The sequence below is a fragment of the Carettochelys insculpta genome, chromosome 4 (assembly GCF_033958435.1).
Source record: "Carettochelys insculpta isolate YL-2023 chromosome 4, ASM3395843v1, whole genome shotgun sequence".
Lineage (NCBI taxonomy): Eukaryota > Metazoa > Chordata > Testudines > Carettochelyidae > Carettochelys > Carettochelys insculpta.
Window position 1 is genome coordinate 74,020,586 of NC_134140.1, and position 18,040 is coordinate 74,038,625.

Genomic DNA, 18,040 nt, shown 5'->3' on the forward strand with positions numbered 1-18,040 from the left:
TCCTTTACAACTGGCTTTCACAACATGCCTTCAAAAAATGGCATTATTCCTGAAAGCCAGTGTAGATTTTGGGCTGGCCAAGGCACTGCTGGTATGATATTTACAGACAGGCAGAGGATAACATTAGGACCCCTGCGTGATTTTCATCATTTTGACCCAGGAGTTCGACAGGGTCAACAGAAATGGGCCCTGGAAAACACTCAGGCAAATTGTCTCCCCGTTAAGTATGTGACCAAGCAATGTTGATAAGCTTTTCAGGGCAGCCATCAGCACCTTTAGAAATATCAAATGGTAGAAAGCAAGGATGTCTCCTTGCTCCTCTCCTGTTAACACCTACTTTTCAATTATGCTGTTAGCTGCTTTTAAGGACTGCCCATTTGGCATACTTATTCAGTTCTGAACACATGGCAGTATTTTCAATCTCCGGAGACTTCAGGCTCACACTGAAGTGTTTACTACAACTATCCGTGACCTTCTGTTTGCCTATGACTGTGTATTGTTGGCTCATTCAGTGAAGGATGCACAGGAGGTTTTTTATTTTTTTTGTTACTTCTGCTCACTACTTTGGACTCACAGTGAGCCTCAAGAAGACAAAAGTTACCCCTCAGCCTGTTTGGAAAGAGCAGCATTCCTTAAGGCCATTGACAAATTTTGCTACCTCAGAAGCATACTGTCCTCTAGCATAAACATGCATCATGCTCAATTAGCCAAAGCCAGCACTGTCTTTGGAAAATTTACCAAATGCCTCTGGAATGACCATGGTATTAAACTCCATACCAAGGTAGCAGTTCATCAGGCAGTTGTCCTGAATATCCTGCTGTATGGCTCAGAGTCATGGATACCATGTTTTGAAATTCTCTCAGCTCCACACGTGCCGTCTGAGGAAGACGGCCCACATGAATTGGTGGGACAAAATTCCTAACATGGAAGTTCTTAAGCTGTGTGGTGTTTTGGAAGCAATGCTTATGAACAAGCAGTTTCGCTATATTTGTCATCATGTGAGGATGGCTGATACAGGAACACCAAAGATGGTCTTCTAAGAGCCGCTTGCTCATGGAAAGTGCTCTATTGGTGGTCAGTATAAGCACTATAAGGACATCTTAAAGGCCAACATGAGTCATGTAGCATATCTCCCAAAGATCTGGAAACTCCAGTTCAGGACAGATTGTCCTGGCAGCAAACCAGACTCTTAATTGCCTTGAGAGTCAGTGTTATCCAGGCACAACAGGAAAAGCCTAAGACCCAAAAAGAACATACGCCTGCAGTTGGCAGGTTTTTATGTGACATCTGAAATCGTATCTGCTAATCAAGGGTTGGTTTAGTCGCTCACCAATGGCGTCATAGAAGATGAGGTCGACTGGTGGCTCAGTCCAATAAGATGATCCATTGTGTGGACGAGGCCACATAAAACACAGAGAGCTGCCTATATGGCTCACACTAGCAAATAGGTTGAGAACAACTGCTATATGGCCTATAAGATGAGATACATTTTTATAACAATTACAGTTACATGGCACTGGACTTCAATACACGCTTAAAAGGAATGTTCTAAGGCATTCTGTTTCTCTGTAGTGTACACGAATACAGTAATATCCTGGTACCAGTGAAACTGTCACTATCAAGATACTATATCTTTAGAATTACTCCATATAACTGACAAGCCACCCACGACCATAGAAGTCCACAGTTAAAGAAAAGCATTTTGGAAGTATATAGAGGAGTTTTTTTTTTTTGTTTGTTTTTTAATTAAAAGTAGGGGAGAAGAAGTTTTATATGTCAGAAAGCTTATATATGTAGAACTGGGTCAGCTCTTTGTAGGACTCTGCAGATTTTCTGAAACCAAGTTTCTGAGATGCCTTATATTGAAAAGAACAAAGCAATTGCTTTTCACTTTTTGTACTGTAAAAAAATAGGCATGGGTAGCCTCTACTCAAAAGGAAGACTGTTTTCCAGTCCTGTCACATTTCCAAATGAAGAAAGGAGTCCTACATAAAGAAGCCTACATAAAACAGCATGCAGTTAGGAAAGTATCTGGAATGCATTCACATAATATTCAAATACTAGTTTCAACATCTGAGGAAAAGACAATTAGCTTTGACGTAACTACTAGAGTTTACATAACTATGAATGCATGTGCACAAATTTAACAGTGAATGAAAGGACCCAAAGATCTACAACCCAAGCCTGTAAAATTACCAGGCAACTGACATTTCCAGACAGACAACAACTGGAACTTACTTCCACTCCAACTGCTATGGCCTGTTGTGGACACAGAGTATGGGAAGCTCCACCTCACAGGTTTGAGACATAGCAGTCTCATGGCTTCTGGTTTTGTTTATATAGGGGAGGGACCCAAAAGATATTCCAGGAAGTGTCCAGACAACAGGACAGATCTTCTCTAGCTGCCACAACTGTTCAATAAAACAAGAAATTTGCTTTATGACTCAGACTCTGAACCTTGGTGTTGCTGCTGGCCTAGTCTATTAGCTCTTCGGTGACTCCAGCCTCAGGTTTGCCCTTGCTCTGATCCTGAGCCATGTGGGCCATTGCTAGGATCTTGACAGTGTATTTAAAATGGTTTCTTTTTTTTGAGTGGTGTAATTACTCATTTTACAATTAACCAGTCTGTGAAATGCATTTGGAAGAGGGGAAAGTGAACAAAAGTAGCCAACATGGATTCAACAGGGGCAAGTCCTGCCTCACCAATCTGATCTGCTTCTATGATGAGGTAACAAGCTCTGCGGACATGAGGAAGTCAGTGGATGTGATATACCTTGACTTCAGAAAGGCTTTTGATACGGTCTCCCACAACATTCTTGTCCATAAGTTAAGGAAATATGGATTGGATCCTTGGACTATAAGATGGATAGAAAGCTGGCTCGATGGTCGGGCCCAACGGGTAGTGGTCAATGGCTCAATATCTGGATGGCGGTCTGTTTCAAGTGGAGTGCCACAAGGCTCGGTTCTGGGGCCGGTGTTATTCAACATCTTTATTAATGACCCGGATGAAGGACTTGGTTGCACCCTCAGCAAATTTGCGGATGACACAAAACTAGGGGAAGAGGTAGATATGTTGGAGGGTAGAGAGAAAATCCAGAGGGACCTGGATAAATTGGAGGACTGGGCCAAAAGAAACCTGATGAGGTTCAATAAGGAGGAGAAGTGTAGAGTCCTGCACCTGGGGCGGAAGAATCCCAAACATTGTTACAGGCTGGGGACCGACTGGCTCAGCAGCAGTATGATGGAAAGGGACCTAGGGGTTATGGTGGATGAAAGGCTGGATATGAGTAAACAGTGTGCCCTTGTAGCCAAGAAAGCTAACGGCATACTGGAGTGCATTAGGAGGAGTATTTCGAGCAGATCTAGAGAAGTAGTTATTCCTCTTTATTCGGCACTAGTGAGGCCACATCTGGAATACTGTGTCCAGTTTTGGGCCCCCCTGTATAAAAAGGATGTGGATTTGCTAGAGCAGGTTCAGCAAAGGGCAACAAAAATGATTTAGAGCACAAGACCTATGAGGATAGGCTGAGGGATTTGGGCTTGTTTAGTTTACAGAAGAGAAGACTTAGAGGTGATTTAATAGCAGCCTTCATCTTCCTGAAGGGGAGCTCTAAAGAGGAGGGTGAGAAAGTGTTCTCAGTAGTGTCAGATGGCAGAATAAGGAGTAATGGTCAGAAGTTGAAGAGGAAAAGGTGTAGGTTAGATATTAGGAAAAACCTCTTCACCAGGCAGGTGGTGAAGCATTGGAATGCGTTGCCTAGAGAGGTGGTGGATTCTCCATCCCTTGAGGTTTTTAAGTCCCAGCTGGACAAGGTCCTGGATGGGACGACTTAGTAGGGGTTGATCCTGCTTGAAGCAGGGGGCTGGACTAGATGACCTCCTGAGGTCCCTTCCAGCCCTACGATTCTGTGATTCTGTGAAATCACCTGTTGCTCTATGAGTATACAGGCAGGTCTCAATATTCTTCCAGTGTGTCCACTATGGTAACAAGACCACCCAAGGCTAGCGCTAGTTGAAAAATTTCCTACAAAACTTAGTAGAAAATTGAAAGTGCCCATTTGCTAGGCCGAAATGTTTCTGTGAAATATAGGCAGGTTTCCACCAGGGACCTGGCTGGAGGATGGTCAGTTAGGTTCCATGGTCTGAGACAGAGATCTTCCCGGTTCCTAGAGCCCCAGCTACAGCCAGGTCTTTGGGTCTGCTCTGCATCCTCTACACACTCCACTACAGGCACTTCCCTTAGTTCCAATCAGATGCTGGGGGACTTTAAGGGCTGGCTAGACTCCTCACTCATAGGCAAGTCCCAAGACAGCCTGAGAGGACACTGGAACTACTGAGGCAGTCTAGTCTTCTCCCATCCATAGCAGAGAGCCAAGGCTCCCAGTTCTGCCAGGTTCACTGCTGCAGACCAGAAAGCCTACAAGAGCTGAGAGCCCTGGCTCCAGCTCTCAGGCAGCTCTACCTCCAGCTGAGTCTCAGTCCTAGGACCGCCCTGCTCCAGCAAGAGCTCCATGAAAGCTGGGAACCAAAAAACTTTACTGAGAAATTTTGGTAAATTCAATTTTGTTGCAATGCAGAATGAAAGCCAATTTTAAAACAAAGCAAACACCTCCCAAACTGAAAATCCCATGTTTTGGCCAGCTCTACTCAAGATATCGTAAACATGTACTGCCTACTCCATTACATGTTCATGAAAATTCCCTCAAAATCAATGCAGCTCACAACTGGTTGATCTTTATTTTGCAAATTTCAGCAGTGAACTTCCTCTTTCAAGCAAATTACCTGAACCACAAAATTCCATCTGACAGCTGAACAAAATTATTTCTACCCTAGGAGACACTGAAGGAAGCAATAAATCGCTCTTCCTTTCAAAGCATGTCAGCCACATGTTCTTTGTGACAACCATGAAGATAAAGCCAAACTTTGAAGTTAGCACTTCAGTGGGGAACCCCGTGCCACTCTCTACAGGTTAAACCTTGTTCCCTGGTGGGTAGCAAAGATTTTCCACAAAGATCTTCTTAACTGAGATATTTTCATAGCTTTACAACAAGCTACATAAAAAGCACAAGCAAAATTAGTACAAACTAAAATTTATAGAGACCACATCTTGTTTGTTCTATATACTGAAATTCAAGCACAATATTTATATTCTACTAGATTTTATAGTATGATAAAAATGAGCAAGTATTTTTTCAGTCCTATACTGTGACACTTCTGTCTTTGTTTGATTTTGTAAGCAAGTAGTTTAAGCAAGGAGAAAATGGGGGGAGCAGAGAGGAAGGGTAACGCTAGACAAATCAGACTCCAGAAGAGAGTGCATAGTCATCTGCAAAAGTTTAGACCCCCTGATTTAGATGGCTCGTGGCTTCGAGCATTATTCTAATTTCACGTCCCATTGCCTGGAGCACTCATTCTCAACAGAAGGGTCAATCGCTACTGAACTGAGATTCCAAGGAATTCTGCCTGCACTGTATTAGAGAGACTCAAAGACGACACGAAACTGTGTCTTCAAACTCCATTCACGAGTATGAGGTGGCTGGAGCATTTCCTACACTTCTTTAAGACATGTTTTGCACTGCAGACACTTCTGTACATCAGCCAGATACTATCGAATGTTTGTTGCCTTGGGAACAAGTCTTGGCAAGTACTGTTGTCTGATCTGTTGAATTATGTTACCATGTAATTAGGTCAGTCTATTCCTACGTCTTCCTCCACTAGCTGTAAAAGTGGTTCTTGTGCTCAGAGGGCTACAGTGACCTCCCATTATTGCAATATTCAAAGGTGTAAGGCAGATAAATCGCTGGCTTAGAGAAGGTGGGCTGCCGCATGCATTCTGACACATGTGGCAGTGCTTCCTTTATCAGATGCAGCACAGATACACATATGCAACCTTCAACAAGATAAAGATTTACTGGCACTGTTATACAATCCTTCCTATTTATTCCCAGTATCAAAGCACGTGTCCTTTCTGGTTCAGTTTTAACCTGTTTCCAAGCAACAGAAGCTGAACTAAAAAGAGGCACACTCTTACCAAATCAAAAGCGTCTGTACCAGATTATACTGGTATAACTATACTATTATAAATTCACACCTTAACTTATACAGAATAAATCTCCTCTGTAGACAAGCCCTCAAGTGACCAAAGTAGGTCTAAGATTATAATGTAGACTCGATCTGATACTAATGACAACGGCAGTTTTGTGAATTACTTACTGTCATTCTAAACCATTTTTACTTAATATTTGTCATGCTCTACATTACATACTTAAATGATGGTTGCAAAGCCCACTAAAATCCTTGAATGGAAGGCATAAGAGACAGATGTAGTCTTACTTATATCTAAATACACTGTACACATTCCTCCATTTGAAGTTCTCCATTTCTAAACCAGTATTATAATTGGACCTTTGGTTTTACATAAACATTATTTAAGCACTAGAATTAACATACCTCACATATGTGAAAAGTATGGAACGCATATTTTATCTGTTATTCTAAGAGAGCTATGAAGGTCAATGTGCTCCAGTCTATGATTTAGGCCATTTCTCACTTTACATCTGTTTTCTCCACACATCACTTAATGTTTGCATGACTTGTCATTCAGCAAGGTGTGACTAAGTGAGTGTAGATAAAAAAAATTTTTAAAATAAGAGTTACAATTAAATTTCATCACAAACATGCTGCACATACAGGCTCTTAAAAAAGTATTAATGGTTCTAGTCTGTCCAGCCTAACTATTAGCACTTGTTTCACTTGCTTCTTGAAAGTCCTGGGCTTTCAATTTCTATTTCTCAAAAAACTAAAAAGTGATATATGCAAAAAAAAAAAAAAAAAAAAGACAAGCTGGATAGCTTTGCTTTTGTTCTGTGCTCTTGTGGTGGTAGATTTTGGCACAGCACGGCAGTGAAGACACTGTCTTAAGACAGAGATACAGGAAAGAACAGAGGCAGCAAAGAAAGGAACAGCGTAGTCAATTGGAAAGAAAAAGGGAAGAGGGCCTCGGCTATAGATATACCAAGCATCACAGAACGTTGGTGGAATGAGAACACAGTCATATCAGGGTACAAAATATATCAGAAGGGGGTGGGAGTTTCACTGCACATGAAAGAAAATGTATGCTCAAAGTAAAAATCTTAAATGAACTAAAATGTTCCATAGAATCTCCATGGGTAGTAATTCCATGCTCTAATAGGAAGAATATGACAGTAGGGATATTACCAACCACCAAACAGGATAACGATAGGGACTATGAAATGCTAAGGTAGATTAGAGAAGCTATCAAAATGAATTATGTTATAGTGGGGGGATATCAGTTATTCCCATATTGACTGGGGTACACATCACCTCTGGATGTGAGGCAAAGATAATTTCTTGATACCTTAAAAGATTGATCCATGAACCTGCAAGAGGAGAGGCAATTCTCAGTTTAGTCCTAAGCGGATCTTCCCATTAGCGTAGACATACTCTCAGTCTTAGCTTTTTGGTAACTTGATTTTTTCTCCCCCCACCCCCTTTTTTTTTTTTTTTTTTTGGGGGGGGGGGGGGGGGAGTGATTTAAATCACTCCAACCAGAATAAGTTACACTGACCTAAATGCCAAGATAGAAAAAGTGTTATGGTGGTGGGAAAGTTTCTCCCACAGACAGAGCTAGTCTTTCACAGAGGTACAGCAACTACACTGAAAGAAGCACTTTCCTCACTGGCACTGTGGATGCGTCAAGGTGACACTTTTAGTACAGACTAGCCCACGCCACATGCTCTGTGCACAATTATGGTGATCCCTCCCAGCACAACGATGGGTCCGAGGCTGAGGAGAGCTGAATGCCAAGAGTAAGAAAGGACAGACAACAATGGAAGCATAGGTAGAAGACACCAAGGCAAATTCAGAGACTCAGTTAAATACACTGCCATAATCTACTCTTAAAAAGCGAAACTCCCAATAAATACCACTTTACACCACACTTGCTTTTGTTTTCTTACTCTGATTATTGTTACTTAAGTCATCACCATTGCTTAGATTCTGTGATACGGCAGACAAGCCCCACGCTGGCAAGGCCTGCAGGGCTTGATGAGGGTTAGCCCCAAGAGGTCCTACTGCACTATACCTGTAGCAGATGTCAAGAGAGGAGAAGGGAATTAAAAAGGAAGTGGCCCCGCTCAATTTGGGGTTGACAAGAAAGGAGAGCGGAACTCTATGTCTCTTGGTAAGGGACGCCTGCTTCCAGGAAAGTCTGAGAGAGACTCCTGAATCTTCAAACAGATGGGAACTCCAGCCCAAAAGGACTGATTAAAAAGGACTGGTTGCGTGAAGACATCCTGAGTAGCATGGGGTATGGTCCTGTCAAAGACTCCTCCAGTTACCTAGGTTTAGAGTTTGTAACGTGTCTTTTGGATTCTAATACCCTGGAAGAGGTCAACTTAAGCTGAGGTCAGTCTGAAGGGCAGAGTCATGGGAAGATTCTGTGATCAGTGAGGCTATTGGAAGGGGGAGCCAGATGGGGAGAACTGCCAGGTGGCACTGCAGTAGACACACCCCTCTTTTTAACACTGAGGTTTGATCTTCCTGGTTGGTTACTATTGTCTCCACCCTATAAACAGGAAAGTAAACACTTAACATATACATAGTAGTTCATGAAAAGCCAGATTAACTGTTCTGGTCACTTCTAATCATGCACATACCACACAAAACGTGAAGTGGCAGTGAGCCACCCAAATATGTTCTTATCTATACTGAAATTTAAAATGCCAAGAAGCAGACTTTTAAAGCACTGAGCAGCCTGGTTGGGGGGGAGGTGTTCCTAGCTTGAGAAGATTTGTTCCCAGAAGCAAGAGGCTGTCGCACCAGGACATCAGTTTACTATGTCACAAAGGAGCTCAAACAGTAGGGACAGTGAGAACTCTTCATCAAATGTGTTCTTCTGCCTGCACTAGACAAACTCTACCCTTCTCAACAGTGCCCTTCCCTTCAGGCTCTGTTCTCATTCAGTCTCCCTCCTTTCATAAGGCTACCAAATAGGACAGCTACTGTGATGTTTTCTGTGCTCTGGACAACTGTGCACAAGAAACAGAATTCAAACCAAACTTATTCTCAGTATCAACTTGCTGTAGATTCAAACCAATTGAAAGCTCCAAGTCAGTTACCAATCATATTTTATTCAGAATCGTTTTAAAAAGTACTTCAGTGAATAGACTGATTAAGTAAAAGTTAAGTATCATCTGGCAGAACCTGGCATTAGTGAACAGTTTTATGTAATGATCTAGGGCAGTCGTGGGCTACCTGCACATCCCGCCCCCCATCTTCCACATGCATCCCACACTCTGCAGACCCACACTTCCTACCCCTCTTACTCTCAGAGTGCTAAAAATCCACTGATTTGTATTTGTTCCAGCTCTTCACCCAACCTTCCAAAGCTTGAACAACATTCACCAATGGGAAATAATGCCTGATATTCAGCCTAATTATCTTTGTTTTATATTTTTATTAATTATTCCTAGTTTTACCTACTTACCAAAAAAGGTTCCAAACTTAGTAAGTCTCACTTTTCTGAAATTAAAATTCAAAGTAATCCTTAAAACACACATACTCCCCCTTTCCTCCTGCTCCCTGCTTCCTCCTGCAACTGGATAACATCAGCACAAATTAACTCACTTTTCCTTCTTTTCTTGTTTGTGCACTTCTCTTGTAAGCTGAGCAGCCTTTCTGCTGTAAGGATGGATGACTTTTCTCTCTTGGCCGCCTCCTCCGCCCTTTGGTATTTTTGGCTGAAATGAAATATAACAAACAATAAAATGAGACTTCGGTTCCCTTCACAAACAAAGTAAAAGATTGCTCAAAGGGAAGCCAATAACACCTCATCAAAGAGATTTGTGCACCAACACTTCAGAAGGTTCTAAATCCATAACAGTGGGTTTAGGAAGGATAATGTAAGTTATATTCATGTTAACTTCTTCTGATACTAAGAATAAAATGCAAGCTCGTGAGCTCAGATTGAAGTATAGCCACACAAATATGAAAACCAGGCATATACAAAACACTGAAGGCTGAAGCAAATCATGTAACTATAACATATACCAGCTTAAAACTAAAGAGAAGGGGTTCTGTTTTGTTTTTTTAATTAAAAAAAACAAAAAACAAAAAACAGATTGCTATTCTATTACCACCAGAAAACCCCTTCCTTCTTACAGAACTCAGTGGTGAGGAAACCAACTTCTCTTTCCTGACAAGGATGTAATTTCCAGTATATCCTGATATTTAAACTTTGATCAACTGAAAGCTCCATTTAAACTCTTGTGGGGAGCCAATCTAACTTGTACAGAAAAAAAACAGACTGCAGCCACCACCCACAAAGACTACAGAGCCCAAAATGTAGCGCCCCATATTGGTGGAGCAGCAGAAATCCAGTTGCTTCTGCACTAAAGGAGTTTTACAACCAGCAGTATGCTAAAGCTTAAGTAAGTAAGTATTTGCGTTACAGGAAGGGCATCTTTTAAAAGGAACGTGCAGTAAACCCTTGATTTAATGGACTGATGAGGGAGAGGGGTGTCCGGAAAAAGTCTTTTAAATACGAGGGCGAATTGCTCACCCATCTCCAGCAGGCCGCCCCAGCCGCAACCACAACCAAAGAAAAGCCGGGGACTCACCAGACCAACGCCGCTGGAGGAGCTGCTGGACTCCGCCATACGTGGCTGGAGCTTTTCCTCTGCACGCGGCTGGAGCTGCTGGACCCCGCTGCGCAGCTGGAAGAGCCACAACTCCTACCACTGGAGCGCTGCTACATGCTCCTCCCACCAGGGTGGGGCGCATATGCGAGTGCCATTCACCCACATACGCACCCCACTCTTGGTGGGAGGAGCACGTGGTGGCTCTGGGCAGCAGCAGTCCATGCCGTTGTGGAGGGTTCACCAAAGGTAGACTGTGGTGGCTGGAAGCAATACCCCAATAAGTCCCTTCCTTTTTCAGGGGAGGGTGGAGGGCAGACTTGAGGATTTTACAGGCCCCAATTAAGCAGGCATTGGGAACAACCAGGAGGACGGCAGACACCTGTTGCTCCCGAAGTCCACTAAATAGGGGTCCGTAAAAATCAAGGGCTTAGTGTATCTCATGTCTCATCTCTACACTACCTTGTTTCCCAACCTGAAACAAGAAACCTCTCAAGGGCTGTGTCTACACTACAAAAAATAACTTCAATTTGCTTACTTTGAAGTACAACTTCGGAGTAAGCAACTTCAAAGTAGAGGCACTTCACACTCTACTTCAAAGTTAAATTTCAAAGTAGGGCACTACTCCATTCCCGGGAATGGAGTAAGGACTTTGAAGTTGGCCTCCCTACTTCAACGGTAAGGGAAAGTGCGTGTAGACTCTCTGCTGGCTACTTTGATGTAATGCCTAACTTCAAAGTTATTTTTGTAGCATAGACACAGCCAAGACAACACACATAGGAACACAATTATAAAAAACCTACCTACTACAAACCAAAATGAAAGTCAATGGAAAAACTACTGAGAAGTGTGACAATGAAGATGTGTAAGGAATGAAAAAACAGGAGTAAGGTTGGTAATAAAGTAATCATCCCCCACAAGTGCCCATAAATCTATTAATGTGATGATTTTAATTTGCATAAATTGCTTCCTCTAGCATTTCTTGAGAAGACACACAAACGCAACTAACTGAAAATCATATTAATAGCCAGCTAGCATGTAACTTGGCTGAAGTCACATGAGCCACAACAAACTGATAGCATTGTCAACATGAACAAGGCAGGTATTTAAAAAAAAAAATACACACATGCCATAAGGAGCAAGGAATTTTCCTCTTAAATCTTACACCACTGTCCCAAAGTAAATTCCTCCTTCTGGACAAAGGCGAAGTTGTAAGCTACATCTACACTAGAGGGTTTTGGCGACAAAGCTCGCAGAGCATGTACAAACAAAACACATTTTGTTGACAGAAACTGTTGACACAAAAGCTGTGTAGACACTCTGGAGGGTCCTTTTGTCAACAGAGCAGATAAAAAGATCGATCTGCTTTTATGTGTAGATGCAAACCGTCAACAGAAGTTTTGTTGGAACATCTCTTCCAACAGTAATTTCTGTAGACAGATACTCCTAGTGTAGATGTAGTCATACTGTTCTATTTAGTTATGTATAGACTGTGCACTTAAATACACAGCAACATGAACATTGTTTTGTAACATCACAGGAAAATACAAATAGAATGCTCTGTAGTTTCAGCTGATGGGGACATCACAATATGATGGAGGCAGAATCTGTACCAATAAGCCACTGCATAAGGATAACAAGGGAACAAATCTAGTATAAGGGCTTCAACACCATTTACTACCACACAAGTGATATCAGCATCAGACGATCAATTATAGTGGGGTGGGGAACTCCCAACCCACAATCCACAACTGGATTGTGGCCTTGTCTGACTCTGGACACCAAGACTCAGGATCCCCCTCCATAGCATCCAGACTGTGGCGGGGTGGAGGGTTTGGAGCCCCGAGCCTTGGAGCCTGGATCAGACAAGCTGTGGTCTGGATCCAGATCATGGGCTCTGCCAGGGTGGAGAGAAGTAGCTCCAGGCTCCCACTGTCAGTTACTGCTGTTCTCAAAGCTGGGAGAAGGGGGCAGCCAGGAAGAAGAGTGGAGCAGCAGCAGCAGCCTGGGCAGCCTGCCAGGAGGCTTTCTACTGCTGCTTTGAGTGGCCAAAGTTTTGGCGACTCAAAGCAGTGGAGAGCAGAGCAGTATGAAGTATAGGAAAAAAACTGAACTGATTTGACTAGAGGAATTACTTAATAATCCTAGGCTCCTATGACTTCACCCATCCCTCGTTTAAAGAGTAATTTATTTAGGAGTACTCGCTACAATGAGGGACACATCTGCCCACCTATGTTCACTAAATGAGTGAACTTCTCCCATTAATATGAGCAAGCCACGGAATCCCTGGCCGCAAAACAGGGAGACCACAACCCTCCCCAGCAACCCCAAACTTCCCCCAGCCTTAGACTCCCACCCCACCCCTAAACAGACCCAGACTTAAGACAATCCTTCTCTTCATGCAACCTCTTCACCAGGGCTGCGAGGCTGGTTGACTCCATGAACCCTCCTGCTCCCAGCAGGTAACAGTCGTTAAAACCAATTAACTCAGGTGTTAAGCTTTCAGCACCTAAGCATAAGGTAACTGCTATCTCTAGTGATAGATATCTGCCTGAGGCAGCAGTGTTAGGAAACTGCAAATGGCTTCTTTACCAGCCACATGCAGCTGGGAACTGCCCAGCTGGTGACCCTTAACAAATCTAATGGTGAGCCATGTTTGGGTCCTGACCCATAGGCTGGGAATCCCTGCTCTACATACGTATGCTACATCCTATTTCCAGTGCCAAACTATTCAAATACATCAGAAAAGTACCTACACTCAACTGGTTTATGTCAAGTTACAAGCACTTGGAACACATCAGAGACTTTTACATGTATTTTAATGGGAATTCAGTATCGCTCTTATGAGTTTTCACCTACCAGTGGAAATCTGGGAACCAGTCATGCTCATATAGCGAGGGATGAGTGTATTCAGTTCAGAAACACACTGAAAAGAGAATTCACTTTCAACACTATACAACTGTGAAACAGCAATACATGTACCAGCCAACTACAGGCTGCGCCTCCTTCATCTGGCACCCTCGGGACCTGACTGGTCTCAGACAAGGGAATTCGCTGGACAAAGGATGGCCTGCTGCCCACTCCTCTTTCTTCCCCTCCCTCCCCCAGTCTTGGAGTCCCCTTACCTCCTGCCAGATTTTGGCCTCTAATGGGCTGACACAGGCCCAACTACCTCCAGAGGCCAGCTGCAGAGGTTGGTTCCAGCACCATGCTGGCCCTGACCCTCAGCCCTGCAGGTACCAGCCTCAGCCCCAGCCCAGAGGCCGGATCTGGACCAGTCAAGGCAGCTGCCATAGCGCCCATCTTGCCAGTGTTTGGTGCAGCCTCAGCCAGACTACCTGCACAGTACCAGCCCCGGGGATGATGACTGCAGCCCTAAGGAGGCCTTTTCTGGCCACCTGTGCCTCTGGCCAGGGATGTAAGCCTCACTGGGCTCCCCTGTCTAAGGCAGCCGGGCTCCCCTTACTAATCTTCCAACACAGGTCTCTCCTACAGGTAACATCCATGGTCCATCCGGATGAAAGATGTTGCTGGACGAGAGAATTCTGGGTTTGGGAGGTTTAACCTGTATTTCTCAAAATTCTGTCCAGTGCCCAAAAAGACAGAAGTTTCAGTTGCTGTACCTTGATCAACAATGCATAGAGAACTGCTTGAAATGGATCGAGTCAGAATTAATTAATATTTAATTAACAAACTAAATATTACTACCATCTGTTAGCTTTTCATTCTCTGTTTAGTATGTGTGTTCTACAGATAGGGAAGACCTCTGGCTGCAATCCATCTTAGTTTACCAGTTTAAAATCTGTTTATCATCTCTAAAACAGAATGATTTTCTGTCCTGATGAGTTGACACAGAAAAGGAAAGAACTGATTTAACAGACTACTGATACTATTCCAACCTGTGCAACAGGTGTCATATTGCTTCTTCTGATTACAGAACAGTTTTAAGAAAAAGCCTGATTAAAGAACCTGCCATAAATGTCTGGAAGTTTAATAGTACAACTCTGCTGTACTACAACAGATTTTGCTCACAACTAGGACTCCATGTCCAGCACTCTCCAAACCTGATCAGTGCCAGAGAAATTTGCTGGACCACAGGAGATCAACGTTCTCTAGCCCATTACCAATACTTCTGCTGCTTACTGGGCTCTTAGAAGACATTCAGGGGTAAATTAAAGCTAAAACTGATAACAGAACAATGAGAGTCAAGACTGAGGGCTGTACACAAACTTTTGGGATCACAGAAAACTTGGCCACTACCATAATAAGTGGTCACCCACCTAAAAAAATTATGCCGGATTATGGATGTTGCCAAACGAGAGTGTTCCAGATTAGAGAGGTTCAACCTGAAGCGCTTTTTTTAGTTGTTCTTGCTTTAAATGCTGAAAGCAGAGTTTGCAAGTCAGAATGTGTGTTAGCGGTTGCCATTAAATATGGACAATGTAGCATTTTACTATGCTAGCTTCCCTATATTTAGGGTAGGGAAAAAATTAAATATACTTGCTTAAATGTAAACATGTCAAATTGTACCAAATTGCAGGTGCAACTTGGGGGATAGGGGTTATGGATATTTTGAATATTTGGGCTTGAAAGCTAAAGCAAGTATTTTAGAGAAACTCCCTATAGACAAAGTAGTTTTTTTATACTTCAAGGACTTAACCACCTGGACAGCTTACATTAGGCCTGCAGAAAAACTGGGTCGAACAGAAATTAAGATTAACATCTAAATCTTATTCCTTTAATAGCAAAATACATCTACAACAGTATTTCTACTACAAAAAAGGAGCGAAGGTGTTGAAAAGAATATTGTCCCTAAAGGTATACCAAGTTATGGCATGGCTTTATTATTTGTCTTACTGAGGTATGTTGAGGTAGAATGTTTTTGTTAATACAGCTGAAACGAATTATTACAAAATGTATGGACTGCATAGCCCCGTATATTAAACATCAAAGTTACAAATTTGTATTTTAACTATAAATATAGTAAAAGAGTCCTAAATCCAGTCAAGCAAAGATTTAAATTTTCATTAGAAATTAATAGAAACTCCCCTATGTCTCTGAAAATCTCAGTTTTAGACTTTTTACTGAACAGCACAGCTACATAAGACAGTATTTTAATACACTGTAAATTAATTACTTGAAAATAATTCAATTTTACGATCTCTAAGTAACTTCTTATTTTGTTCTTTGCAATTGTATCTCCCAAATTTTAACCGACAAGGCCAAGTAGGTGCTCCCGGGAAAGCCGGCGGAGTGAGCGCTGTAAAGAGCGGAAGCGGTGGCGGGACCCCTTCGATAATTATTTGCCCGGCGTTTTCACGCATGAAATGATTTGATCGCGCCACATCCGCGCGTTTCCTTACACGTGTAAGGAAAAGTAACCGGCCCTAAGGCACCAGCGGACAACGCACAAACAGCGACCCTTCCCCCCCCCCCCCCCCCGCCCCTCCGGTTTCTATGCAGCCGGCCTGAGGCCGCGACCCACCACCCGCAGCAACACCGAACCCTCCCCGAGCCCCTGCCCGGCAGCAGCAGGACGAACAGCCCGTGAGGCGGGCGGCACCTGTCCCCAGGACTGGGGTCCCCAGCCCAGCCGTCACCCCGCTGAGCGGAGCCGGCGGCGGCGGCAGCGCGACCCCGCGCTCACCATGGCGAGTCCCACGTGTCCGCCCAGCGAGTGGCACAAGCCCGGGATGGCCACACGTGCGCGCCCGGGACGGGACCCCCCCGCGAACACCGGAACTGGGCGTCAGGTCCGCCCTGGAAAGAGCCCGGCCGGGAGCCCCGCTCTCGAGTGTCCAGTTCCGCAGCTCACGTGAGTCCAGCCCTGCCTCCGGGCCTGCCGCGCTCTCTGACTAGACGTTGTGGGACGCTCCTGGCCGTGGCCGCCCTGAGGGCGGCCCAACCAGCACCTCAGGCCGCTGCACCCTCTCCGCGCTCCACTTCCACCCCGCCCCTTCACCCCGCCCAGGGCTCCTCCCTGCCCTGCGCTCCGGGAGGGGTGGCGCAGGCTTCAAAACGCCTGTCAGCGGCCTTCAGCTTAAAACTTCCCGGGGGTCGTTTGCCGCCACCGCCGAGTGAGAAAGGACCTTTAAGAAGACGCACGGGGATGGGCCTTTTTTCTGGCAGAACGCGCGGGACGGAGTGGCGCCTTTTTCCATCGGAACCCCAAACAAACTCATCCCCGGTTCTGCAGCCGCAGAGGAACCGGGCAGGAGCCGCCACCGCTGTGCAGCAGCCCGGGGACTGGGGCAGGAGTCCGCACCAGTCCCACAGCAGTGCAGGGACAAGGCCATTAAAATTGAACAGCCTGACCCCTGTTAGGAATCATCACACTTGAGTTTCAGCGCCTGTTTTTCTAGAAAAAAGCGCTGCTGTCTGAGTGCCCCAAGCTCTTAAACCTCCCTTCAGGGGAGAGCTTGCACACAAAAACCTGTAATTCAATAACTGACCATTTAGTCTGAAGCATATCTTCTTAAGTCACAGAAATCAGATCAGTTGCTTACAGCAGTGATTTATTCACCAAACAAGCAAACAAAAATCATAGGGTTGCAGGAAGAGAAAAATGTTTCCCTGGAATTCAGCTTAAAAGTTACAGGGGGGGAAAATCTCAAGTCAAGCAACAACACAAAAGAGAAAAAACCGCGGCCAGCAACAAAACAAGGTGACAAGCCAACAGTCCACCCAAATTTAAAATAACGAGAAACCTGAACATGTCTAACTATACATTTCCCTTGTATTTATACCTCTTTGGTTGATTTTGCAATGGTCAGGATATGTTTGATTTTATTCTAATTGGATGGCAGCCATTTCACCTCTGGGTCTTTATCCCTGTGGCAGAGAGAAAAGCTGGGGGAACTACAATTGTTGCCAGTGTAAACAGAATTACTTCACTCCCATTGGCTCATCTGGGATTCACGTTACCTCAGCAAGCTTAACCCTTTCCCTGCACTCATTCATGACTGGGACCTGGGGATTAGCTGGGGGCAAGGACAGGGACCTAACTCTATAGTTTTGAGTTTGCAAACAAGCTCCAATTCACTTGTGCTTAGCACAACACTAGCAAGCCAAGGTTGCAAACATCTTTGCCCTACTGCCTTCACACCATCTCCATCCCGCCCTGCCTTTCACTGGGTAGGGGCTGTAGGGGTGTCTGAGGGCTCGAGTGAGGTCAAGGATGAGGGGTTTTGGAGGGGCCTGTGGGTGCTAGCTAAGGATGTGGGTTCTGGGCTGAAGGCGGAGTACCAGAAGGGTGTGAGTTCGGGGAGGGTGGCTCAGAGCTGGAGGCAGAGGCTCAGAGCTGGACAGAAGATTGACATGCTGGGGGTGAGGTGGCAGGAGCTGGGGTGGGGCTGAGGATGAGGAGTTTGGAATGTCTGAGG

At 44.4% G+C, this 18,040-nt stretch overlaps 1 protein-coding gene across 1 annotated transcript in view; it reads right to left on the minus strand.

Annotated features, from left to right (window-relative positions):
- Positions 1 to 16,570, minus strand: part of TMA16 (translation machinery associated 16 homolog) — a 54,398-nt gene extending 37,828 nt beyond the window's left edge. Inside the window, exons 1-2 of the mRNA XM_074993080.1 lie at positions 16,306 to 16,570; positions 9,649 to 9,761 (exon numbers count right to left, since the gene is read on the minus strand). Of these exons, the coding sequence (XP_074849181.1) occupies positions 9,649 to 9,761; positions 16,306 to 16,308 (116 nt within the window). The 5' untranslated portion in view covers positions 16,309 to 16,570. The remainder of the gene's footprint in view (positions 1 to 9,648; positions 9,762 to 16,305) is intronic.
- Positions 16,571 to 18,040: the final 1,470 nt, after the last annotated feature.